The sequence below is a fragment of the Cuculus canorus genome, chromosome 3, assembly GCF_017976375.1.
Source record: "Cuculus canorus isolate bCucCan1 chromosome 3, bCucCan1.pri, whole genome shotgun sequence".
Lineage (NCBI taxonomy): Eukaryota > Metazoa > Chordata > Aves > Cuculiformes > Cuculidae > Cuculus > Cuculus canorus.
The window spans coordinates 45,466,696-45,494,126 of NC_071403.1; the positions used below are offsets into that span (position 1 = coordinate 45,466,696).

Below are 27,431 nucleotides of genomic sequence, written 5' to 3' on the forward strand. Positions count from 1 at the left end.
GAGATCCCTCACACAGTCGGATCCTCATGACCCCACAATCAACCACGAGTCTAAGTAGGGAAGGGCATGTACCAGGGGGCTGTGGCAGTCTAGTTCCTCTGCCAGACTAAGGAAGAGAAATTAGGCAGCATACACGTAGCACCGAGACAGCTGAGAAGAGTTTCCCTGTCTAAAATTATTATGTACCTTGAGCCTCCTTCTGCCTGACGTGCTGGTTCCTACTCACTGCTCTGTCAAACACCAGTCCCAGGTCACATGCCGCATGGCTGGTTAAGAGCCGTGGGAATTCCTGAATGGTCTAGACAAAGATCCGTGCTACTCCCTTTCCTCAGCCATATGAGTCTTCTGGTGCTGACCATCAACATATCACAAAGTTGGTTTGTCTTTACCAACTCAGCTTAGAGACATCATACCATTTCAGAGAAGAAATGACACCGTGCTGCGATTACTTACGACCCCCCCTGCTGCTACTCAAAGTCCTTCTGCTCTTTGTTAACTGAAATAGGTCTTCGGTTCAGTAAGTTTTGTCACATAGCTACAAACCTGTCCTCAGCCATGTTAACAAGAGGCCTTTCATTCGGATATGCCTTTAGTAACGGCACTTTGTACCCCTAGAGGGCTTGTCACTGCTTCATTAAGTAAATGTGAACAAGAAAAGCCAGAGAGGTAGACACCTCCTCTGTGTGAGCCAGCAGGTACTTGCCACACTTGAGGAAGACTTTTTCACCCCCAGAACTTTAAGGCATATGTCCACGACTACTGAAGCTGCCATGAATTATTTGATCTCTGCACGTATTCTACAATTTCACCCTGAGAAGGTCTCACCCACACATGGCACAACTCTTGCAGAGCGTAAAGACTGACTGGACAACACCAAGGCTTGCAAACCAGGAAGCTTAAATTTTGTAAAACTAATGTTCCAGATGTTACAGTCTCGTGTAACCCAGCATTTCAGCAGTTACTCCTCCAGCTGCTCTGATGCCTGGTAAGGAGCTGCTTTCTTGTCTCAAATTGGACCAATACTCCACACCTATTCTAGATGTGAGAATCAGGCCTCTATTTTGCATCCATGAGGTTCTCACAGTTTTATAGGAACATGACGACTTGAAAAGATTTTCTTGGAGGCCTGTCCTCCTGTTACTGCAGGCAAGCGTGTCTGGCTGTGAGCATGGTAGTGGGAAGGATAATTATTTTTGGGTTTGGAAAACTGTAAAGCTAGGGGTAAAATCTGCTCTTGCCAAAACAAATGGAAAATCTGCAATTGAGGTGTCTGGAATCAGGATTTACCCAGACTTGTGGCCTCAGAAACTGGCCACACTTTCTCTGTTCTTCTGGCTTCTAGAAAGAAACATAATTTAGAAGCTTCAAAGCTGTGAACTGAGGTAGGCAGGACATTTAGCTATAGGAGTGCAAGATACTGAGAAGCACGTCATTTCAGGTTTCCGCCAACACAAGAAACCAGTTTAAAATCCCTTAAAAATGCTGATGTCTGCAGGCAAAGAAATTAGGCCACGTGACTCAAAACTTCTTGTGACAGCTGCTTCAAAGAGTATGTGAAAACACAGTGGCTAATTTTCTTGGAAAACTAAGGTCCTCGCTACAGACACAAGACAATCCAGGATGTATGTCTGATTTCCAATACGAAGACACCTGGGAACTGTTCCAGAACAGTTTGGTCAGTCACTAAAATTTGTATGTTACAAAATGTGGCACCTTCCCATCCGACAGACCTCACAGAGTACAGGCTTTGTCCTGTCCATGTTGACTGGATGTCTAGAGCACAGACAACCCCTGCTCTTGTCCTCCCATCCTGGGTCAGTCACAGACCACTAATTGTAACTACAAAGGCACATTCTTTGCACGCCTGTGTACTTCTTCTGTAAAGAAATAATGGAAACCTGATCTCCAAGATCTGGGTCAGAAAGGAAAAAAAGTTAATTTATGTGCAAGGAAAAGCTTGCCAGTCTCAGAATAACTGCTCAGCCTGGGATTTGGCGTGCTGTTGATAGGACAGGTTGTATTCTTTATTGTCAGGCTGGGTAAGCTGGTAGGCACCAACATGAGACCTCATCTGGAGTATTGTGTCCAGTTCTGGAATCCTCAACATAAGAAGGGTATGAAGCTGTTGGAAGTGGTCCAGAGCAGGGCTACAAAGATGATCAGAGGGCTGGAGCACCTCCCATACCAGCACAGGCTGAGAGAGTTGGGCTTGTTCAGCCTGGAGAAGAGAAGGCTCAGAGGAGACCTTATAGCGACCTTCCAGTACCTGAAGGGGCTACAAGAAAGCTGGGGAGGGGCTATTCATAAAGGCTTGTGGTGACAGGACGAGGGGGAATGGGTATAAACTGGAGAGGGCAGATTTAGACTGAACATTAGGAAGAATTTCTTAATGATGAGGTTGATGAGGCACTGTCACAGGCTGCCCAGGGAGGTTGTGGCTGCCCCATCCCTGGAGGTGTTCAAGGCCAGGTTGGATGGGCCTTGGGCAGCCTGATCCAGTGGGAGGTCTCCCTGCCCATGGCAGGGGGTTGGAACTGGATGGGCTTTGAGGTCCCTTCCAACCTGTTCTGTGATTCTGTGATTCTGTGATCTAGCTCCTATCCCAAAGGTTCACCCCCGCTATCCATCACCCATGAAGCTTCCCCTACCGGCAACTACAGTAGATGAAAAACCTCAGGTCAGGACTGGAACGTGCTCAGGCTTTTGCTTCCTACCCCGCGCCCCTCCAACACTACACTGCATTATTTTCACGTTCCTCGCCCCCCTCTCTTTTATTCCCGCACCTACAGGGACACCTCCCAGCCGTTCCCCGCTGCTGGAACATTCACACCGGCTGGGATGAGAAGCCGGGAGCTCGGCGAGAAGCGCACACGGATTCCATCTCCCGTGAGAAGGGGCGGCTCCCGGCGGCGGAACGCGCTCCATTCCCCGCCGCCACCGGCGCGGCCCCCCCCACTGCCTCTCCGCTTTCCGCCCTGCCGCTAAGCCCCTCCCGCCGCCCCCGCGCCTGCTCCGGGAGGAAGCGGGGCGGCGGCGCCCGAGCGGGGGACACGCCTTTCGCCCGCTCCGTCCCGGGCCCCGCCGCCACCATGAGCCGGAGGTAGCGGCGCTTTCTCCGCCGCCGCCGCCCGCCCCGCGATGCCGAACCAGAAGGGCGGCAAGGGCAAGAAGAACAAGCGCGCCAACAGCAGCGGCGACGAGCAGGAGAACGGCGCGGCGGCGGGCGGCGGAGCCGCGGCGGCGGGAACGGCGGCAGGAGGAGGAGGAGGCGGCGGCGGAGCGGCGGGCGGCGGCCCCGGAGCGGCGGGGAGCGGCGGGGCGGGCGGCGGAGCGGGCGGCGGGGCGGCGGCGGGCGGCGCAGCTGCCGGAGACGCCAAGAACGGTGAGAGGCGCGCACGGGCCGCGGGGGCGCAGGGGATGCGCGGGGAGAGGGGATGCGCGGGGCATGGGGAGCGGGGGGGGGGGCGGGACCTCCTCGAAACGCGGTGCGGGAAGGGGATGCGCGGGGTGGGGGCGGCCGGGGCCTCCCTGAAACACGGTGCGGGGTAGCGATCCATAGGGAGAAGGGATGCGCGGCGCGGCCGTGACATCCCTGAAACGCGATGCGGGGGATACGCGGGATGCGGAGGGTGGGGCCGGGCGGGACCTCCTGGAGACGGGGGATGCGCGGGGTGGGGGGGCCCGGGACCTCCCCGGAACGCGGGGTGCGGGGGTGCGTTGCGAGAGGGAATGCCCGGGGGTCGGGACCTCCCCGAAACACGGTGCGGGGTGGGGGATGCGCGGAGAGAGGAGACACGGGGGGCAGCCGGCACCTCCTCGAAACATGGGGTTCAGGGTGGGGGATGCACGGCGAGAAGGGTTGCGGGGGGGCGGCCGGGACCTCCCCGAAACGCGGTGGGGGGGGAAGGCTGCGCGGTAGCTCCGTCCGCATCTCGGATTGCTCAGTGCCGAGTTGAAAAAAAAAAAAAAAGAAAACAACAAAAACGCCGAATTTTGTTTCAGCGAACTTAAAAATGGAGTCCCGCTTCTCAACGCGTTTTATTTGTCGTTTTACAGTAGTTGGGTCTGTCGGGGTAATACGCTCTGTTTTCAACCATTTTATGCTGCCTTTTGGGTGGGTTTTGGGTTCAAAGCGGTTTTGGCAAGGTGTTTCCTTGGAGAAACTTATTTTGCTGTCCGTGTTTGGAGATAGTCTTGCTGCAAAATGATGCTTCAGGCTAAACCTAAAGTTAGGCTAGGATTTTATTACACTTTTTGCTAAGCCAAAACCCCCCTCACCTCTTAGCTCTGCTGCTGGATTTACAAACAGAGGCACAGAGTCCTTACTCCTGACTTCTTCCCCCTCCCAAGTTGGACATCAGCTTTTTACTTTCTTTGGAAAAAGTGGGAGTGCAGCTCCAACTGGTTTTATGCTCTGTGGTGGTAGTTTTGCCAGGCTGCTGTTAGCCAGAGGTAGTTCCAGGAATCTTAATTCGGTTTTCAAGATTGCCCTGTATTTTTTAATGGAAACTTTTCCTTAGAAATATTAGCAATTAATTGTGAATCACTTTATCTCACAAGGTCTTTGCTGGTCTGCTTTTTGTAAGAGTATTACTTCAGATTCATGGAGAATGCTTAGAATTTCTGTGTTTGGGGTTGTGAGGTTTTTTTTGGTCGTGTTGTTTTCTTTTCTTTTTGTATCTATTTGTTCTGAGTAAGGAATGGGGAAAGGGACATTAGCAGGTGAATTAGAGTAGGTGAATAAGGAGGGGGGGGGGGTAACATTAGCAGGAGTTAGAGAATTTCCAGAACATTTTTCTCATTACTTCACTTCAGTGATGTAACATTTGCAGGCTCCTGTTTAGGTTTTGAGGCAGGGAAAAAAAGGTGTTTCCAAATTTTTTTGCTGAAGCACAAGTAAAAGCAGAAGTGCATTTCTGGTGTGGCTGTTTTGCATGGGGATAATGAAGTGTTATTCCTTGTGCAGACGCCATTGAAGGTGATGACAGCCAGGTGAACACCGGTAGCGGTACAGCTTGCTGGCTGGACAGGTTGTCAGTGCTCTTAAACTGTAAGACTGTCTCCCCCAAGGTACCTTACGTATCTTCCTCTGTGCTGGCCACCTTCCTCAGAAGCTGAGGATGCCTTTCCGAGAGCTAACCTGAGATGCTCTTTTATTCTTTCTCTCCTTCCTTCCGTATGACTGCAGAGCCCAGAAACATCCTCGAATCTTTTATCAAATCCCCCTTTTACCTGCTCTCACAACATAGGTACAACTTTGGCTTTGGTGTTTGCACTAAGTGCCTGTTCAGCACACCTGATCTTTGCCTTGACAGGATCATTGCGTCTAGTCATATCTTTCATTTCAGATAATCATAAAGGCTGGAGAAGTAGATATGGTTGCTAGCTTGATTTTACATTGGCTACTGCCCATCAGGTAATCCTGAGCTGGAAGTTTTGTAAATTGTATTCTTACTGATAACTGCTAAGCTTTCAACAGTTTTGGTTCAGTAGATGAAAAGAGGCACTGCTGCTGTCGTGTTACTGAGCTGGGAATCCGGCTCTGATGTGAAGGGAAGAGATTAGATGATGATGGTGTATTCCCCCAAGTCTCCAAAACTGATGAATCTGAAATGCAGCTATGTAGTATAGCCGGGGCCCTGGAGGCAAGTATCCCATTACTAGACTCAAGATGTTTGTAACAGAGGCTGTGCGCTTATGGTTAATTGATCACTAAGCAGTTTATGGAGAACGTGGCCTGCTGCAGTGAGTTGTGAGGTTAATAGAGTACTGCTGTACACAGTCAACTCTTGATTATTCATGGGAGATTATCTGGGTTGCGGATTAAGTGTTCTGGGTGCAGAGGAGCTCCTCGCTGTGCTGCTTTTGGACTGTGCAGCTGCATGCTGTGGCTCGTGCTGCCGAGGTTCACTGGTCCTGTGGGCCCCTCGTCTCGGGACTCAGCCTTCCTTCTGCATCATCACCGTATGTTGTTATAGGATAATTTGCAAGTGTCTGGTATTATCTCTTTCCTACCCTCTTTACCCTGGAAAAGTGGTAGATGAACATAATAACATACCCTGCTTTCTTTCGTTAGTGTGTCAAGACGGAAGTATGCAGAGATGAAAGGAGCAGATTTAATAACTGTAAAATTAAGATGAGCTGTGCAGACCTCTGGTTTGCATCATGATATCAGTATGACAGTCTAATTACACAGTACCATCAGGACCATGCTTCACTCAGGGAAGGGATAGTGGTTCAGATGTTTTTTTTTGAAGTCTTCACAGTTCATTATGTGTTTCATGTATTGTTTGTGTTTCATGTATTGTTTCTGCCCCATCCGTGTGCCATAATGAAACAGAGTTTTTAATTTCCTCTGGGCTTCTCTGTGCAGCTCTGACCATTTAACATGGAACTGCTGTTATAGTACCCCTTTACAGTGGAAAGATACTGTTCCCTTTTACATTTTGACAAAGTTAGTTTCACTGTTTGACATGATTGAGGAATGTAGGCTGATATTTCCCCTGCCCCAAGAGAACATCTGTTTATGACTTTTTTTATGGTGTTTTAACATGTGCATGTTCAGAGCTCAAAACTGTGATCGCAGAGTTCTCAGCTCCCAAGTCTGTCTGTGGGAATCAGGAAGGTAGAGAGCCTAACTACTGACAAGATGTGATTGCTTTTCTCTACTTGGCATTATAGCTTTTCAGGTGGTATTGGGATGGTGCCTACAAGGAGGATTAATGTTCTGTAGCTGTGCCTTCCTTTTCTGTCTCTTCCATCAGACCAAGCAGAAGTTCTGTATATGATAGATTATTATTCTCTCTTGGCCAAAGTGACATCCATTTTCTGCATTGAATGGGGCACAGGTTATGGGTACAGGGGACAACAGACTAACAGTATTGTGATGCACAGGGAAACTGAAATTTGCTGTCACAGGAAGGTTCACCTCTTAGATTGTCTTTAGACTGATTGAATGATAGTCCTCTTAATTTTTTAGTTTTCTAGCTAATTCCATGGGTTACTTTTCTAAACCAAACTGGAAAACATGATCTGTCTTATCTAAAATTATACTAGCGGCTCCATGGGACTGTGCTTTTACCCTCTTGACTCCAGCCTTGTGGATTACCAGCTTTTCCAATGGCAATAGTTGGTTATCTTCATCTGCATGTGTAAGCAGCCGTGGGGGGCAAGATGTTTTGTGAATATTTTGCCCTGAGCAGAAGAAAAGGAAAATCCACAGGGTTTACTTCAGATCTGTGAGCTCCGAGTGGCATATTCATTCTCTGTTTCTGCCTTGCTGGGCCTGAGCACTTCTATGCCATCAGCTACCATTGTTTTATCCCTTCATCCTATAACCTTCTTGTTCCAGTCTCCATATATAGTTGTTTCTAACCCCAAAATTCTTTCTCCCATCCATTTTCTGTGCCTTGCTTCCATTCTTGGTCTTGTTGTCCAGTAGACCCAATTTCTCTTCGTCCTTTCGATGGTCACTGTCTTAGCGTCTTACTGCTTCATGGCCTTGTCCTTGTCACACTAATCTCTTTCTGTATCTGTGCTTTTCCCCCTTAACATGGGGTTCATTATAAATACCTAAAGTAAAAAAAAAAAGAAAAAGACATAGTTGTGTCTAAATTGCTGTCCTGTGGTGTATTGGCCACCTGTTTTAAGACCATACTTTTTCCCCCCTGTCATAGGTGAGCCCTTGAACGGCAGACCTGGTGAGTTGGTGGGTTTTTAGGTGGAATTGCCAGAGGTTGGATTTATACAGGGCATGAGAGTTCCTTCGGGGAGGGAAAAAGGGCTGTGGGGCAGCTGGTGGAGTTGGTAGATGTAGGTCTCACGGAAGCAGGATTTCCCAGGGGTGGAAAGAAAATCAATCAGCAGCGACTAACATACTAAAAACTGTGACTGGGCAGCAATTCACAAATTTACAGCAAGCAAAGATTATATCCTGGAGGTGGGATTGTTAAAAGAGGGCCAGAAAATTTGTCAGCACAATATTTAATTTAAAAATGTGTTTTTAGAGCATGAATTGCTGTAGTATTTAAGCGTGGATTAATATTTGCCATCAAATGTTCCCTGCTGTGTGAAACATCCAGTTCCAGTTTGGCACTCTAGTGATGTTCAGTATTGGCATCTTCTTATTACTTAGCTTGAGAGAGTCCCATTGATATCAGTGAGACCACCTAGAAAATTAAGTTTCTATTCTGTTGCAGTGACTACAAAATTTAATACCTATTAATTTTCTAAAGGAAAACCATTTTGCTTCATGATTCCATTGAGTTCTTCTAACTGCAGAAATCGATTGAATGCCAATTTCATTGTCTCTATCAATGCAAATCGGGTTTGAAATGGCTTTCACATTAGTTTTAGAATTTTTAAAACTATGCAATTACATGCTTTTGTAGCAAATACAATTCATGGTCTGAAAATCTTTGCAAATGGAATCATGTCTGTGGTATTACTGAATAAAATAAACACTGTCCTTTCTTGCAGGCAAGCACACACCCATTTAATTTTTTTTAGCAGTTATTTGCTATCAAAATGGTTATCAGTGCCGTGATGGCATTCTGTGTTCATGTGATTAGTCCTTTGCTCAAGTGTGGTGCTCGCATGAGTAAGGGTTAGGCTTTGTTAGGTTTCATATGAGGAAATACAGCTTTTGAACTGATTACTTTGCTTTGTCTGTGCTTATCTCCTATCTTCTTCCCAGTGATCTTACAAGTAGTGACAAAACAATTTCTAGTCATTGGAGACACTTCTAACTTAAAGTTTTCTTCAGCCTCGCTTATAGCCTTGCATATTGAGACATCCTTTTATATTAAATTACTGTGCTGACTGGCAGGCATCCATCCTTCTCTGCTTTTCTTCCTGCAGTGTATGCAAGGGAAAAAAAATATAGAGGTAAACTTTGCATCCAGCTCAGAGTGAAATACTCCAGATAATCTTCAAGCTGTCAATATTACAACAGCATTACTAGGGCATGGGCTTTCTTTAAACGGTTTTGATAGGAATTCAAATAGTTTCAGAGAGGCCTCTTGAAGCAGTAATCTAGTCGCTGGACTGGGTAATGATGTTTTGAAGGCATATGGGGTTTTGAGTAGAGCACTGGTATTTCTCGGTAGACTTCAGTGACGTTTATCTTGAGACCATTCACTTTAACCTTTATCTCTTTGTCTTTCCTGCAGTAGTAGAGTCTGTCAGTCCTCCTTCCAGGGCTTGAGAGGGATATTGCTGCTGTTCCTGTCTTGAATGTCTGCTAGGGGAGGAGGTAGCTTCAGTCAGAGCCTGGCTATTGAGTCTGCCTGGCACTACCTGTCTCCACTTCTGTGCTGCCAATACCCATTTTGTGAACAGCATACAGCTGAGGTCTCCGTGTATGCACAGGTGCCAAAGGTGGTACACGAGCAAGGCTGGGAGCCAGCACAGCGTCACAACGGAGATATCTATTGGGATCGACAGCTCCACGCTCAGGAGCTGCTGTCCTGCAGAAACGCTAGGTACTGCAGCTAGGGTGACTGCATCTCCTGTTTCCCACTGAGTTTTTACCAGCTTCTTTAGCCTTCGGCATGGGCGATAAAAATACTTTCTGTCATATTGAAACTTGGGAATGATAGACCAATGAGACAAGCATCCCTAGACTTGAAATGAAAAGAGATGCTAATACCATCCCTTTCTCCTTTTTCACTTCCCATCTTGTGCTTTTGGACTGGGGTCGATGGCTAGTCTTTTTGAACTGGTCCAGCCTAGTGTTTACATCTGTGCTTGGTAATAGGGCATAAACTGCTTACCACAGTTACTGTTTATTCCAGCATGAGTTGGAAGTTGCCACTAGAAACTTGTTAGGGCAGGTGCTTTGGAATCTGCTTTAGTAATCTGGATGTCTGTTTTTTAGGGAACTGTGGTTAGTTTCCTGTAACATTTCAGGGTATTAAAAGCTATTGAAAGGATACCGTGAGAGAATTTAATGGTGAAATGCTTTCCTGTGAGGGCGATTCATGTGTGGACAAAGCAACAGGCAAGGTTCAAAACACGTTCCTGCCCACCAATCTTGAGATACTCACCAATCTCTGCATTCACCACGATCGTCACCAGAAAAATCCACCCACAGAGTAGTTCTCTGTGTTTGGACAACAGGTATGAAATGGAAGGAAGTTGGAAAGATTGGCTAGATGATAACTGTGCAGATTGTGGTGACTTCTACAAGACAGTGTGGATTCTCGGAATGGTTTTCACTAGTGTAGGCAGTTGGTCCAGCTTAGAGCGCAGATGGCTGTGTAAGCAAGCTGCAAGACTAGTGTGCCCATGTGAGTGCCTGTCCTCCATAGTTTGTACAGTTCTGCTCTGGACTTTCTGATATACTTGGGTGAGACAATGGCTGCGAGTGCTTGAGTAAAAGCCACAGATAACTGACTTTGTATAATGTGCTAATTGCTGTTTTCATAAATGGGCACTAGGTCTGACTGTCCTTTAGGTTAGAAGGTGTTAACGTGGCAGATATAAGTTAAACCTTCATGATTTCCATGGCATCTTCTCACTGCTGTGTTGTTGCTAGGCCTTTCTCATTTTATTTTATTTTTCTTGTGAAGAGACTCCCTTAGAGGCCAAGCGTGAAGTCAGCATAAGTGGAGTGCATGGAGATGGTTCTAGCACCTACTGAGCACTCCAGGAGTCCCATCACCTGAACTTCCAGGTGAACCAGGGTTCAGTAGCTCCAAAATTAACCTGAAATCTTTTCTAAGGGAAGTTGATCCCTTCATGCAACACTAACCAAGTAGAAGTAGTGACATCTTGCACATGGGCTAAATGTGCTGAGTAGGGCTGGGCTGCTTGTGGCTTTATCCTCTTTAAGTCCCTTCTGAGCATAAATATTGACTGCAGCTACTTGGTCCATGGCAGTAGAATCGCGCTCCGTATTGTTACATGTCAATGTGAAGGTGCTTACCTATGGAAAACTATCAGTCCGACTCCCATTGCAATGAGGGTTTGTCTGGAGTCAGTGATTCTCCAAAGGTGATTCAGGTGAGTCTGCACTGGATGTCATGCTAGTCTGAACTCTCCGTCTATTGATCACTGGAGATGGACCGCTGGCGCTGGCTTCCCTTTCCAAGAATGTAAAAGGGAGTCTTGTGACAGGGAAGAAAGCCTATGTTTTAGGTGGCTCACCAGCTACTGCTGTCTTGTTTTATCCTCTCCTTCTCAGAGAATGTTTTGAAACTTCCATCTTGATCAGTCTTCAATGATTGCTCAAGAATTGTTGGAGAGACATCAGTCATCGTCAGTGAGTGTTATCAATACAAGCCATGAGCAGTACCATTTTGAAAGACTTCTCTTAGTATTTGTCAATTACTTGTTACATGTTGTTGTTGCTGCACTGAAGATCCAAGCCTGCCTTTTGGATCCACTGGTGAAACATTTTTTTCCCATTGGCGTTCTTCCTGATGCGTTCAGGCTCCTAGGAGGGGGGCTGATCATTTCCATGTTGCTCTAGTATTTGCACTGTTTAACCAGTTATGCAAATGTCAATACCATTTTATCACCCTTGGCAATCTTTTGTATATTAGATTGCACTCCAGGGTTCACCAAAGCAAGCACATTGGACAATTCATACAAGTTTTGTGTTCAGTCTGTTTTGTGGTTGTGGTGGTAGTTTATTTTCTGCAGCTGCGTTACAATATTAGCTCAATAATTTTGTATGACTTCAATTAAAATAATTCAGAAGATTCATGCAGATGGTTTGTAGGGAGTAGCCTTCCACAGAAATGTCTCGGCTCTGGTTCAGGCTGGCAAACTGGACAATTCCTAGCTGTCTAGGGCTGTGAAGGAAACACTATTCATGGGAAAGTGGTGGTAGAGGGTTAAAGTACTTGATTTGCAAAATATGTGTCTGACAGGTACCCTGCTGGCCTAAGTAATGTGCTGGCATGTATAGCATCCTTGGCATAGATGGTGAGATGCTAGAACGATGGTAGACCAAAAGCAATCCATAGAAAGTGTCTTACAGACGATCCAGTGCCAAGACCTTACATTTTTTATTTTTTTTTTAATAATTTCTTTTCCAGATCCATAACAACCTACTGTTGCCTGACAGTTGGTTTAAGATGACAGTAGGGCTGACTCTTACAAAAGCCACTGTGCTTCTATCTCCTCTGCCCCCAGCCTCACGCATTTAATGCCTCCATTGAGCTTTACTAGTGATTGCAAGTCTGTGCGGTGAGCTGAAACCTACTCTGAAGAATACAGGAAAATAATTATCAGTTTCTGTCCACTGACCGAAGCTCTGGTACTTAACACAGTGGATAATGTGGGAATGTGTATGTGTGAAGAGTGAATTTTGCTGTCGGCATCCACATTGAGGACCTGGAACAAATGAGAGAGTCAGGAAACTGAAGCTGTGGAGTCATTGCATTTGGCTTGCTGGGTGCGTCTTTGGTTTTATGATGAATGTGTAAACAGAAGTAAACAACATTCTCCTCCATTTACTTCACCAGAGGGAAGTTCCTCAGGAAGCCGTTGTTCTGCTGCTTTTGTTTGGGTCATAAAGTGGGAAGGATGGTGTTCATATACTCTTTTTTTTATTAAGCTATAGAAGCCTGTTAATGTGGAGTTCAAGGAGATTTATCTAATCTGTCTGTCTTTTCCTTGCTTTTATTGATGTTTACAAACCTGAATGGAAAAAGCCAAACACCCAAACCAGTTTCCTTGCAGTCCTCTCTGATGTTCTCATTTTTGAAAGAAAGGTTAATTTTGTGGTACTACTGTGAGAAATAAAACATAGCCTCGGTTAAACAACAAGCTGTCTTTTCTCAAACGTATGGGGATTTTTTGAATGCTATATGTTATTTCTGTTTTAGATGACATTTATGTGTTGCCCATTGTAACTGTTTTCAAAGTTACTGATCAAAATCACTGTAGTGGAATATGAGAGTACATTTTTTAATGTGGTGACATGACTTCTTGAAAGAAGCAGCATGCAGTTGTAGTTGAGACTTGGCAGCGTTTCTCTTACAGCCACAAGCCTGTGTCTAAATATTGAAGCTGTTCTTCTACACAAAAGTGCATGCTGTCTTGTTTTGTTCTCTTAGATTGTGAAAACCATCTTGAAACTGTGAGGTCAAATAAAGGTGCTTTTATGGTCATTTAGGCATTCTTTCAGGAGAGTCTGCTGGGAGAATGAATGTTGCTCTGATACCTGGTAATCCTTGATTTTTTTTTCCTTAAGTTCAATTTCATAACTTTGCAAATGAGAAATCTGTTGAACTATTAGCTGCTTGGAAGCAAGTCATATTTAGGTGATGGATCAGCTTGGGACTGCAGGTGGACAGTTGGACCATGTGTATTTCTATTTACTCCCTTTTATTGTCTCTCTTGACAGTAATTGTAATGTTATCATAAAACATTAAGATGATTCAAACTCTGTTTTTCTGAAGAATAATCTCAAAATGCATTTCTAATTAATAAAAACTAGAAGAGCTTGATGACAAGAATTTTTTTTAAGTTTTGTAGTTCTGTAATAAGTGCTCTGTCTCATTTATAAAATGATGATTAAATAACTCAGAGCACTTTCAAGGGTGTGAATTGATGGGAAGAGCTCTTCACATTTGCTAATGTGGCTCCCATACTAAGTGACCTTAATGCTGTCTCTTTCACTCCTGAGGCATAACTGGGAAAGTTGAGCAAAAAATTTACTTTGTTTTCCTTTTCTCATTTATTCTTTATGTAGGAACATGTGGCATGATCGTTTGGCAGGAGATGTGAACGGACATAAGTCTGCAAGGGCTCTTCAGTCTTTCACAGTCTGTTTTGTACGGATAGACCTGCTGGAATTTGAAATGTTAGGCAGAACCAAATGTTAGCTTGAGATTTCCACATGCTCTTCAGATAGTGGAGTTCTCTGCTTTCTTATATATATAGGGAAATACTACAGAAGTAGTAGAACTTTCTGTTGAGATAACTTTTGTTATTGAGTGTCCAGGTGGCCAAGAAGGCCAATGGCATCTTGGCTTGTATCAGAAATGGTGTGACCAGCAGATCCAGGGAGGTTATTCTCCCTCTGTACTTGGCACTGGTGAGACCACACCTTGAGTACTGTGTTCAGTTCTGGGCCCCTCACCACAAGAAGGATGTTGAGGCTCTGGAGCATGTCCAGAGAAGAGCAACGAAGCTGATGAAGGGGCTGGAGAACAAGTCTTATGAGGAGTGGCTGAGAGAGCTGGGGTTGTTTAGCCTGGAGAAACAACTTTAGCCTGAAGTTGTTTAGACTGAGGGGAGACCTTATTGCTCTCTACAACTACCTGAAAGGAGGTTGTGGAGAGGAGGGAGCTGGCCTCTTCTCTCAAGTGACTGAGGACAGGACAAGGGGGAATGGCCTGAAGCTCCGCCAGGGGAGGTTCAGGCTGGATATCAGAAAAAAATTCTTCACAGAAAGAGTCATCGGGCACTGGAACAGGCTGCCCAGGGAGGTGGTCGAGTCACCTTCCCTGGAGGTGTTCAAGGAATGGGTTGATGAAGTGCTTAGGGACATGGCTTAAGGGAGTGTTAGGAATGGTTGGACTCGATGATCCAGTGGGTCCTTTCCAACCTGGTGATTCTATGATGCTGTGATTAGCCATGGTGGGCTCTTCAGTTTCTGTTGTGGAAATACTGCAGTGGTTTTATGAAGAATTTCCCCAAATCAGCAGACTTGATAATAACAAACCTGTATCAGTGAAAGCAAGTGCTCTGAGTAATATGGCATTAACCTTGATGTGGAACGTAGCAACGTGGCAGAGACACCTATTGGTTTCCTAGTATTTCCTGTGCTGCTGCAGTGACAGTAGTGAAGTGTGGGGTGAGTCCCCAAAAGAGATAAGAGCTTCTACTGTTAGCAGGGATGTTTTCCAAAGTGATCTCAGTACCACCATTTAACAATTCAGTGGAGTCTTTTACATGACAAGACTCTTGTTCACTCCATTGCTTTCTTCCAGCTGCTCTAGACCTGCTTTTGCTATGGTGATTGTGTGACTAGCCACTGAATAGACAGACGGTCAGATGAGAGAACATCTGAAAACTTTGTAGGCATCTGGTTAATGTACATGTTGAAAAAAACATCACTGTCCAAAACCTGAAGCTTTTTCTTGCTAGTAGTTATGCTGTGTGGGAAGTTCCTCAGGTAAGCTGGCATCTGTAAGTTCTCAAGGAGAAACTTGAGAAGATCGCATTCCACGTTCCTTCAATTGACCAACGAGGGAAAAGGCGGAAGGCGGCGGGGAAATCTGTTGAAAGTCAACTGTATAGCCTGTGGACACTTTCTGTGGAATACACGGGCTGTGGTGTTGTTTTCTGTATTTCAGCCACTCTATTCTATTTATTTCATTTTTTGTGTGCATAGTGAAGAGGCTGTAAACTTCCCAAGGGGCTAGAGACCATATGTTTTTGCATCCAAACCCAAAAATATATTCAAAGACTAATCAAGGAAGCACCTCCCTTTTTCAACTGGTACAGTTAACTGTACCAGTATGGATGAACAAGTGTGGAGTCTTTATTCTAAAGTGGAGATCTCTAGACTTGTCTGCGTACTAACTTTCTTGACTGTCAGCTATAATTATACCTGTGACTGTTAGAACATTTACACTCCAAAACTCCGGGGGGAGCGTAAGTGGATTTTTGGCATGTTCTTTCTTCCTGCTTTGTGGCAGTGATGGAAAGGCATATATGTACCAAAATAGATGAATGCAGGAAATGCATAAGTGAGAACTCCTTCATATTAGTACCTCTGGTACCTTGCTGCACATCTGACTTCTGATGATTTCCTTTTAGTGGTTTCAGTTTATCTCATTTCTCTGAGATAAACTTCTTAAGGATGCTATAATTGTGAACTATGCTTTCAGACCCTAAATGTAATGGAAGAGTGACTGACAGTGAAGAAAAGCTTTGCAGAGATGCTTGGTATGGCATAGTGTGACTTGAATGAAAGTCTGGGAGAATGGGTGGGAAGACAACTCGTAAATTGATGTTTTATTTCAGAGCAGATACACTATCATTCACTTTTGCTTATGGCCCGTGACTAGTACTCAATGGCACAGTAAAATAACACAGTAAAAAAAAAGGTGGAGAAAAATCCAGCATTGGTAGTCAGTAAAATCCGTGCTTGTCAAAGATCTCAAAACCTGCATGTTCTTAGTGGGCTTTTCAGAGACCTAGGGCGACTAGTAAGAATGTAAGTGTCACATGTATAAAAGGAACTTCCATAGAGCCTTGAGGGAATGCCTGTCTTACCTCTGTCTTTATAATCTCTCTTTAGTCTGTATTTTGAAATGATCCTTTTGCTTTAAGAGAACGTTTTCAGGAATGTACCTTGGTTGCATTTTACAGTCTAGTCCCCGAAGGAAATTCTCCTTGCAACTGTACTGCTTCTGGCGTTAGAAATGGAGGCAGACAAATGAGGTGTGGGATGTGGCATCTTCTGGGAAATGGGTTGGGAAAATTATCTTGTACTCTATCTGTCCGTCTCTTCTAGGTAAATAAGTCTTAAGAATTATGTAATCTTAAGTTTACTGAGGGTAGCCTTGAAGATTTTGTTTGTTTGTTTGTTTATAGCATTTTAACAACAACCTGTTGGGAAGGGGGAAAACCACCAGTGTGGCAAAGATCTATTGTTGTAAAACATCTAGTTTGTGTATTGCTGCTGTAAGATAGGTGAGGATGGGTACTTTGTCCATTACTGAAAGTCTGAGTAAAAGTGAATGTAGTGGCGTAAAACCTATCTTCCCACTGCAAATAATGTTGTATTTTTTGTGCTACTAGTGACAAGAATAGTATAAAAAGCAATACAACCAAGTGGCAGTTTTTCCCTTGCTTATCAGCTAGAAATTTGCGAGTCCAAAGGAAGAAAACCCTGGATCACTCGGCCTCTCTCCATGAGGCTTGGTGTACCTCTTTTGCAAGTCCCAGAGCTCTGACTGAGACCAGGGAACTGCAGGGATAAGTTTGCTCTGTTTTGTATGGGGTGAGACAGCGCTTGATCATGGAAAACCCTGAAGAAGCCTGCTAGTATTTAAATGCAGCTGTACAGAGGTTAAAAGGCAGCCTGCCAGCCCTGTTGGAGCAGCATTCTTTGGTGAAGTGGAGGAAGTAGAAAGTGAGAAATACAGAGGAGAAATATTTGTAATACTTGAGTAAGCATCTGAAAACTTCATAATTAGAAACTCTTAAAAGCCAGTAGAAACGCCAACTGAAAATTTCCTGTCCTTTCTGTGCCTCCCAGCTGCAACTGAGCAGGCGGAAATGGGAGTTGTTTGTAGTCTGTGGTACTTCGGTAAGGGAGGTGAAAATGTCATTGGCCCATAAATGAACATTTTTTTGTAGAACGCTTGTCTGTAGAAGCTGATATTTTTGCAGGGAGATAATTTAAATAAACTGGCTTTTGTTCCAGGATATAGCGAAGACAGCTACTTTGCCGATAAAAGACTGCATGGCATTTGGTTTTTTTAACCTGTCAGTGTGGCAGAACTATTTGGTTTGTGAAATTTAGCTAATCCAGTAGGTCATTGGTGGTGGTATAGTCTGTATTGATCTGAGCAGTGTAACAGAGGCCCTCCTTTCTGTACTAAGCTGTTAGTCTTGCTTTTCAAAGTCTTCTGCTTCTTCCTTCCCTCCCTAGCTGTTGTCTCTTGCTTAGTTCCAAAGAAAAGATCAATTCCTGCCTCTCTGTGATCATAAAGCCAGGCTGTATTGCCTGCTTGTTTTTCAAACAAGCATCTCTGTGTATTCTCCGCATGTTGCCTCTCCGGCTTCAAAGCAACCCTCCAGAAACATCCACAAAGCTTTATTCTTACTTCTTAAAGTCTTTGCAATGGTATCCACAAACCCTTGAGGAGGGCTAATACTCCCGAGGTGCTTTGGCTTTGAATATTAAACAAACTGTAATGTCATTTTATTTTTTTCCTTTGTTTCCTTATCTCCTTTCACATACTTAACTTCTTTTGTCAAAGATTGCTTTTGCCCTCAACCAGAGCTATTGCTTGTGGGGCCCTTTGATAATGCAGATCATGAATAAGAATTCATATGAGTATTTGGCATGTTTTTTTAAGTAGTATTGCAGTAAGTGGGTCCCTACGTTATTAACGTATCTGATTTGTCTTCCACAGAAGCTCCTTGTGCTACACCACTGATCTGTAGCTTTGGAAGACCAGTGGACCTGGAGAAGGATGACTACCAGAAGGTTATATGCAACAACGAGCATTGTCCGTACAGCACCTGGATGCACCTTCAGTGCTTCTATGAGTGGGAAAGCAGCATTCTTGTCCAGTTCAATTGCATTGGCAGAGCCAGGAGCTGGAATGAAAAGCAGTGTCGCCAAAACATGTGGACAAAGAAGGGATATGACCTGGCTTTTCGCTTTTGCTCCTGTCGGTGTGGGCAGGGTCATCTGAAGAAGGACACTGACTGGTACCAGGTGAAGCGAATGCAGGATGATAAGAAGAAAAAGTCAGTGTTGGAGAAGAGCACAGGACGGTCAATGGCAGAGTCAGCGGAAGAGGCCAAAAAGGGCAGGCCGGCCAACAAGCCCCAGAAAGGCTTGAGTCATGACCTCCAACGAAGGCACTCAATGGACAGGCAGAACTCCCAGGAGAAGGGTGTCATGGGTGGCAGCTATACCGTTCGTTCGCCTTGTGTCTCCCCTGGCCAGTCCCCACCCACCGGCTACTCTATTCTTGCCCCCACACATTTCAGCGGCCCTCGCTCCTCGCGATACTTAGGAGAGTTTTTGAAGAACGCTATTCACCTGGAGCCCCATAAGAAGAATGTGGCTGGTGGGGGCATGTTCAGGAATGCACATTTTGATTATGGGACAGCTGGTTTGCAAGCACATAGATCAGGGCACTTCGATGCCCCTGTGCAGTTTTTGAGAAGGCTTGATCTATCTGAGCTCCTTACTCACATACCCAGGCATAAATTGAATACTTTCCACGTGCGGATGGAAGATGATGCCCAGGTGGGCCAAGGGGAGGACCTTCGGAAGTTTATCCTTGCTGCTCTTAGTGCCAGCCACAGGAACGTTGTAAACTGTGCACTATGCCACAGGGCACTGCCAGTGTTTGAACAGTTTCCGCTGGTGGACGGGACCCTGTTCCTTAGCCCATCGAGACACGATGAGATTGAATATGATGTTCCCTGTCACCTTCAAGGTACAGGTTGTCTGTCAGTCATGCTAGGTTTCATTAAATGATGGACCTGCCTTCTGTGCCCTGTCCCCCCATTATAGATTTTCATCCTGATTGTGCATTTTTAAGCAGTTCTATAAAGCTTGAAGTTGCATCAAATGCCGTGGATCCGACTGAAACCCTTAGAAGGAGTTACAAAAAGCAAATGCCATGTAGAAAGATCTATGACTTGTGTTTGGGCTTTCAACTAAGAGATGTCTCATCTGGTTTCTAGGTAGACCACGGGAAGGTTTTCCACCCACTCTGTTCTGCAGCGTGTGTGTGCTGATTTGTCTGTTGTGAGCTTTACTCCAAGATATACATCAGCCTTTTAAATTTAAGCATACTGTGCTTCAGCATGAGTGAAAGTCCTGTTTGTACCACCGGTGAGATGAGATGCCTCTTACCTGCTTTCAGACTAGAGAATATCAGTTTTATTTTATAGAAAACTGGTTTTTCTTATGTGGAAGACTAGTTTGGCCTATGCTAACACCAGGCAAGAGATGTTGGTCATAGTGAAAATAAGCTTTTATTATGGTGGATTGAAGCAGCAAAGGCGTAGTGCAGGATTTAGACTTATTTCCAAACTCCTGTGTGTTTGGACTGTATCTGGATCGTGTCCCAGCTCCTAGCTGAGTTGAAACCAAGGCATGTATTGCTTTGCTCGTTCTAGAGAAACAAACAGATGTGGGCTAGGATGAGCTTCAGCTCTTCTTGAAAGCTGTGTCCCAAACTAGGTGACCAGGGTGATACACAGCTAAATAAGCCTGTCCTGCAGCTTGCTGGCAGCCAGCATGGCTACAGTAAATCAGAGGAAAGTATTTGTAGTTTGGTGTTCAAAAACATAGAATTATGTTGAAAAGAATGTTGAAGAATGTTGAGAAAGCATTAATGAGAGGTATTTTAACACTTAAATTTCTCTCCTTTCAAGAAAATTTGTTATATCCCATGCATAGTCATAATACATGTTATGTAAACTTCCTTTGCTCAAAAACTTTGTACTTTTTCTTTCTTTAAATCACTGTGTACTAAGTCACTAAACTGTATTCACGCTAACATTATTGTTTCTTTCTTGCATAATGTACTTCAAGGAGAAAAAGTGATAGGCAAATACACAAACTAAAAGAGCTCCAGGATACATAGCATATACGTATATGAGATAATAATGCTTATTTGCTTTGGTTGGGAGGCATGCACTATGTGCTTCTGATTTTATCAATACCAATAGCCGGTTTAATAATAGTGAAGCTCATCACTGGTTAAAGTGTTTGCCACTAAGAATGAAACTGCAGAATGATTTTTTTTTTTTTTAATTAATTGCTTCTTACTCATTGGATGCTCAGACAAGATGCTGTGGATAATTAATTGTTAAAATTTTTACCTCCTTGTCCTGGGTGAAATGGTTTATTATGGGAAGCATGCTTTGAAATGAAATTAAGCTTGCAAAGTGCAGTTCCAGGGTGTTATTTTCTCTTCAGTACAGAAAAGAACTTCTTTTATTTCAGGCATATTTAAGGTATCAGGTGCTTCATTTCCTATGTAACAAGAATCCTGAAAATTAAGTGGTGCGAGAATGTATTTTAATATGCGAGAGCAATGCAGATAAGGAAAATTATTTTATCTTACTGCACAAGACAAAACTTCTGTGCATGGAATTATTTGAAAGTCTTCAATCTCGAGTGGTGACTGTAGGAACAGAGTTTATTATATTTACACTTCAGTTTCAACACGTCACATTTTTCTAGGGCTGAACACTCCAATGTGGAATCACTCAATTTTTATCAGCTCATTCTAGCAAGCTTGTTTTGTATATATCTTTTACGAAGAATCTGATTTATCTCTCATTTTTCTAAAACAGTTGGTTTAAAACCCAAAGCAAGTTAAAAACCAGACCATTAGTTTCAAAGTTTCTGGTGTGGGCTAACCACAAATAGTTAATAATTTGTTCCTTTTTGTCTGGAAAAGATGCATGTGTTCCTTTAAATCAAAGGTTGCCGTGTGTTCAGTACTTGGATACTGAAGAGCACAAGTTGCAATCCAAGATAAACATATCAAATGAAGTCCTGTTTTGTAGCTGATCTGTAACTGCGATACTCCTTAACTTTTTCTTGTATAGCAATTCAAAATATGGTATATTACTGAATCAGTGCTCTCTATCAGCCAGGTTTTAATAGCCAACTACTAAAGTACAAATATATTCAGTAACTACAAATCAGGCTTAATCTAGGTGTCAAATCTTTGTAATTTGGTAGGGCTTTTTGTTCTGTGTGGAATTTACATCTTGGATTTTGCATTAGTGAGTTTAGTCACGTTTATGTAGAGAAAATATTTAATTTTCAGGTCTGAACTCCTTGATTTTTATGGAAGTCAATATAACTCAGGTTTTGAAGGCCTCTGTGCATAAAGAGCCTAAGGTCACGATAGAGCTTGATAGAGTCAAAGTTATGAATGTCATGTTGAAGTCCATGTGTGCGTAACGTACAATGTTTTTAAACATACTTACTGTTAATGAATGGTCAGGAAAAAGTACACGAAAGAAGATTGCTATTCTTGCTGTTGCTTGTTTTCATGAGTAATATTAGGTCCTTGGTTTCCTCCTTACTAGAAGATTTTGGCAAACTATTAAATGAAACTGTACCCAGCTATCTAATAAGCTTCAACACTTCTCCACTTCTTCTGTCAGGTGGGGATGAAGCTGGGGCACAGTCTTAGTTTTGGAAAAACTGCAGCTGATCGTATAGCATAACCTGGCATCTGTTCTTAGAGCTTAAGCAATTCCTTTTATAAAATATTTTGCTAAGTTCTGCTGGCAAATGGAGGATGGGGGGGTGGGCAGAGTGATGACTAATTCCTGAGTTTTATAGCTGTGGAAAATAGCTTCAGCCCAGCCCTTTGTGTTCCTTATAGAGAAACATTTTTTTACTTTATCATTCACCCTTATTAGAGAAAAAAAATTTCAGTAAGATGGGATTGGTATCACTGAAGGGCACATAACACGTGTCAGGAAATGTCTGTTTTAATCTTCTGTTCTAGTCTCATTAAGAAGTGTCTTTCCTGTCCACAGGAAGGCTTATGCACCTCTATGCTGTTTGCGTAGACTGCTTAGAAGGGGTTCACAAAATTATCTGCATTAAGTGCAAGTCCCGATGGGATGGAAGCTGGCATCAACTGGGAACTATGTATACCTACGATATTCTGGCAGCATCTCCCTGTTGTCAGGTTAGTACTGTACGTAAATAACACTCATAAGGTAAAATTCTAACTGATGGTAAATCAAGCCAAGATTTGTGGGTTTTTTCTCCCTACTCTTCTTCCATCCTTCTTTTTCATCCTGTACATATGAGTGCAACACAAGAAAGCTGACTGAGTCCCTATCCCTTTGTCTTAACTTATGATGCACAAAGGCTGGTATCTAGACAAAAAAGCAATGCAATGGTCAGTGGTTATTACTTATATTTTTAAATAAAGCCCCTTTAAATGCATCCACAACTAAATCATGATACTTGGGGTGATCCCTAGCAAGTATCTTTAGCGTCAGATATAATTCCAGTAGTATTTTAATAACAGTTGCACATTTTTAGCAGGTGTTACGTGTATTCAGCATGCTTCTCGATGCTTGAATTGTGCTTTATTGTAAGATTGTTGTAGGAAAAAAGCCAAGGGAATGGAAAGTTCTAAAGAGCTTTTGTGCTTGGAGGTTACCCAGCCAGCTCTCCTTCACCTTTGCTGCATCTGATTCTGATGATGTTACTCCACCACAGCCTGAAGCAGCTTTGTTTCATTAAAAGCTCACCTCATCTATGCCTTAGGTGAGAAAGATCCAGGGCCTGAGGTAACTCCAGAGTAGACACATGCCTGAAGCAAGCAGGGTTGTCAGCATCCAAGAGAATTGTCCATGTGATGGGCAGAACGCTTTTGTTGTGTACGTAGGGGTAGACAACCATGGAAAAAGCATTTGTCTGGGGCTTCAGACAGGCAGGTGGTGTTACAGGGTGCGAACAGGAGCCTGACAGAAACACATTCATTCAAAATACAATCACTTCATGGTCTTGTGCGTGCTTAAGAGCAATCTAAAATATCATTTTGTCAATATGTGACATGTCATTTAATTTTAAATTTAACATGTTTACCAAAATGTGTTGCTGAAAAGACAAGTGGTGTTGCTGCTACTGGATAAAATGACATTGATAACAATTATAACTGAAATCGGAGATATTACCTCCAGATTTAGAGCCTGTTGAGATTGTACCCTTTTAGAAAAAATAGTGTCTTGTTAAGATAAAACACTGATGATCACTTGCTATCTCTGTAAAAGCTGGCAAATTTAAATCTGAATTGGTTCTGTTGAATGTGCAAAGAGAAGAATTAAGATCTCATTATACAAGAGCTTTAATTATATGATTAATGGACAGTGTGACAGTACATGGTAAGTAATAGAACTGACTATGAAATCATTAGCTGCAGCAACTGTAATTGCCAGGTCATAAGCATTATTGTTTCACTGTGAGTGTTACAGATGATTGTGTGCATATAGAGGAATGACATTTAAATACAGTGTATCGTTTAACTCTGAATTGCCGTAATAATTTCTAGTTTGAATTATTTCATACCTTATTTCAAAGTATTTATATATGTGTCGCAAATGTGCATGTTAATGAACTGCAGGCGCTGTCTGGTTACTAGCAGGCAGCTGACGTGCTGCACAGTAGCAAGAGGGAAGACAACACTTTAGTTAAGAAAATCATACAAGTCCTGCTAGATTGTATTTCCTAGAATTTCAGCTTTTTAAGCAGAGCAGATGGCCGTGAATCTGATCGTTTGTTGTCTTTTGAGTCTTGCCTCGATAGTAATAGTACTTCAATGATTTCTTCTCTCATCCTGGGAAAATTCCTTAAATCAAGATTGCCTCAGAAAATCATTTTTTGTTCTTTTCAGTGGCAAGCTGAAACTTTCGTTAGTGTATTGGGCTGTGAGGTTAAGCTACAGTACAGCTCAGGCCCTCGCTGCTCATTTGCCACCTTTATTCTTAAACTCCTTTACAGTCTCAAATCCCCTCTGCTTCTCTTGATTATTTCAAACAGCCTGCTGAGCTTTCACAGTGCCTGTTGCTTTCTTTACATCAAATGGTCTGGGTTTCTCAGATAGATTTCTTCTGAAGATCTACTTTTTTTAGTTACTGCTGAACAATAATAGCTCTCTCTTGACCTTCATAATTATTTCTCATATCCACCTAGTTAATGTTGGTCCTTTCTCAATTGGATTTTGTAGAATAGTTTGTATGCTGGAGGTGATGTTTAGTTTTTATAACCTGATATGTATTATAAATGTTTAAATAGATACTTAAAGTGATACAATACCGTGCCATGCCAATAAAGTAGATGGCATTCTAGATTTGTTAAGCCAAAAGATTCAAATGCTGATATATTTCAGAGACGTATTATGTTCAGATATCGACTTAAGTGGTTGAATTGCATGACACAAATGTAAAATGTAAAATTTCTGTCTTTGCTTTGGGGCTTCATTAATGATTTATTGAGACAGCACTTCTTGTGCTGGGGATTGAGGAACTGCTTTAGAGATTAGGCATCACAAAACAATCATTTGCATATATGAACTTTAAGATTCTCTCCCTCCTGTCAGTCAGAGTGGGAGGTACCCTACCCTCAGAATTTGGTGGTAATACTACGTGTGAAAACCCTTGTGTATGTGAGTTAACAGTCCAGGTGAGGAATGTTCTTACCATCGGATCCCATGACTGCCGGTTTCCTGACTTGGCTTTTCTCTTGCTGGGGAGGGCAAGGCTGGGAGCTGTGTGTGATGCTCTCTTTTTCAGAGGTGAGAAACGGAGGTGAATTTGGTTATTTCAAAAGGAATTTTGTTTTGTTTCTTTGTTTTTTACAGGCTCGACTGAACTGTAAACACTGTGGGAAGCCAGTAATAGATGTACGGATTGGCATGCAATATTTCTCTGAATACAGCAACGTCCAGCAGTGTCCTCACTGTGGAAATCTAGACTACCACTTCGTGAAGCCATTTTCTTCATTTAAAGTTTTGGAGGCTTATTGACGAAAGCTTTGCTTTAGTAATAGCTATTTTATGGGTATTTAAACTTTATTACATATCTTTTATAGGATTCATTCTGTGATGAAATTTAGTTTCTTTTCTAACTCAAAGAGCAACAGCTTTGTCTGTGTACATATTAATATGTATATATACATGTTGTTAAAACCAGAATCCTCCTGACAAGATCTCTGTGAAGGTTGGAGACAAGCCAATTTAATGGCCTTTGTATATATCCCGAGCGTGGGGTAAAGTTCAGCTAAAAATTATTTGGTTTTATTTTTTGTATAATTGTAATACGGTTTATGGGAAGGGTGTGGGAGACACACAGGGCAGAGAAATATGTCCAGTTGGAAAGTGGGTAATTGTGTAGGGTTGTTGTTCCTCCATCTTGGTGGAAATCAGAAATCCTTGGAAAGGTGGAGTAAACTAAGGTATCGTGACAAGTGAATGTAAACGTATGCCAGAAAATGCAATCTTTAATTCCTTTTTTTGGCATAGTGTCTTCCTGCCATGTGCGTTTGATGTGCATTTGCCCCTACTGATGGACCATGCAGCAACAGTGCTGCTTCACTGGGGCTTTCATGTGCCCAGCCAGGTCATCTGTTCATACCAAAACAAGCTGGAGATCTTGAAGTGCTTTATTTAAAGGTGTTTCTTCACAGATATTTTAGGGAAGGAACAGACTGAGCTGAATGGAGATGTGTTTGTATGTGTCTGCTGGGCCTGAGGCTTTGCTGCCTGTTGTGGGCTGGTGTGACTGGTCTGTGACTGGTGTGGAAGGAGAACCATGAAGGGGGATCTGGACCAACAGACCTATAAGAGCTGAGAGGTACTGAGTACAAAACATGGCGTCATTTTTTAAAACAATTAATTTCTGCACCTTTGTCTTTTAAAATTGCATTAAGTGCAGGGTCTAAGAACTTTGAACCTTTTTGAGGAGGCAAACATAATATTTACTTCCTATGTGCTTCTGTGCTGTACATAATAGACTATGCATTAGGCACTGAATTTCTATCAGGGCTTGGCCCTTTAGACTCTGCAGTTGTTGCTTCTTGGTTCATGTTTCTCCCTTGCTTAAATAAATTTTTTTAAATAGGTCATTAATTTTTTGCTTAGTTTCTCAAGCCAGTTGAGATTTAAAGGAGGGTTTTTTGGTTTTGTTTTGGTTTATTTTTTTTCTTTTTCTCCATAGTGTATTTATGGAGTGTTTACCCATTCAAGAGGTGTGGGGTTTTGTGTCTGTTTCTGAGACAGGATTATTTTTTTTTTCTTCTGAAGTTTTTTTGTTTTCCCAAATTTAAGAGTCTTTTTTTAAAGAGTGTTGAAATCATTATCTTGAAAGCAGCCCTGACTATCTGCCACCCCGGTTAAGAAAACATAAAAGTCAGAAGCCCAAAAAAGTGTTTCACATGCTGGTCTGAGAATTATGCTTTCTGCGCATAAAACTCAAACTGAATATCCTTGTTTCTGTGTGCTTAACAATGCAAAGTTCACAGTTTTATTTCCTGACTGTCTTCACTGTAGAATTAGCTCCTTTTAGCATTAGCTACCATTTGAGTAGTACTCAAGCTGCACTGAGGGCTTATGTTGACACGGATAACTTGAGTGGTCATGTCCTTAGAAGCCAGCCAGCTCATGTTAATAGTTTTCCGATCTGGACTGTCTATCTTGTACAGTTACACTGGTGATCCGCTGCTGGCCTGAAGGCTGTGGTAGCCTTTGACATTGGCACTCCTCTCCTTCTATACTCGCTCTTGTGCTTGGCTTTGGGTCGGGAGCACATCCTGGGGTATTGTGCATTTGTTCCCTGTTCGTGACAGTTCTGGGAAAACCTGTTTCTTTTTAAAAAACAATTGCAGGAGGGAGCATAGGAGACTTCTAGTATTGGTCTGGTATGGCTAGCACAAAAGTTACACTGAGCTCAGCTGTAGTTGGACCGGCACTGTAACCATTGTCCACGGCAGCAGGAGCTGGCCTGGGCATACCTGTATTGGTAGGTGATGTCTAGCAGATAAAACCTCGTTAGCTGTCCAGTGTAGACTTCCCTAATGGAGAATAATCAAATTAGAATTTGAGTTAACTCCTTAAGGAGGATGAGCGCCTTAGTTCATACTCTTTTAGATGGTGTGTTGACCAACCTGATGGAGTTAGGGTGGCTAACAATATTTGGAGTTGCATTGCCTGGGAGAACCAGACCAGATA

General features: G+C 43.1%; 1 protein-coding gene across 1 annotated transcript; it reads left to right on the forward strand.

Annotated features, from left to right (window-relative positions):
- Nucleotides 1–2,997: 2,997 nt before the first annotated feature.
- HECA (hdc homolog, cell cycle regulator) lies at nt 2,998–27,327 on the forward strand. The gene is made up of 4 exons (XM_054063321.1): nt 2,998–3,382; nt 18,111–19,151; nt 22,231–22,385; nt 25,068–27,327. The coding sequence occupies exons 1-4, from the start codon at nt 3,139–3,141 to the stop codon at nt 25,230–25,232; spliced, it is 1,605 nt and encodes a 534-aa protein (XP_053919296.1). The 5' UTR covers nt 2,998–3,138; the 3' UTR covers nt 25,233–27,327.
- Nucleotides 27,328–27,431: the final 104 nt, after the last annotated feature.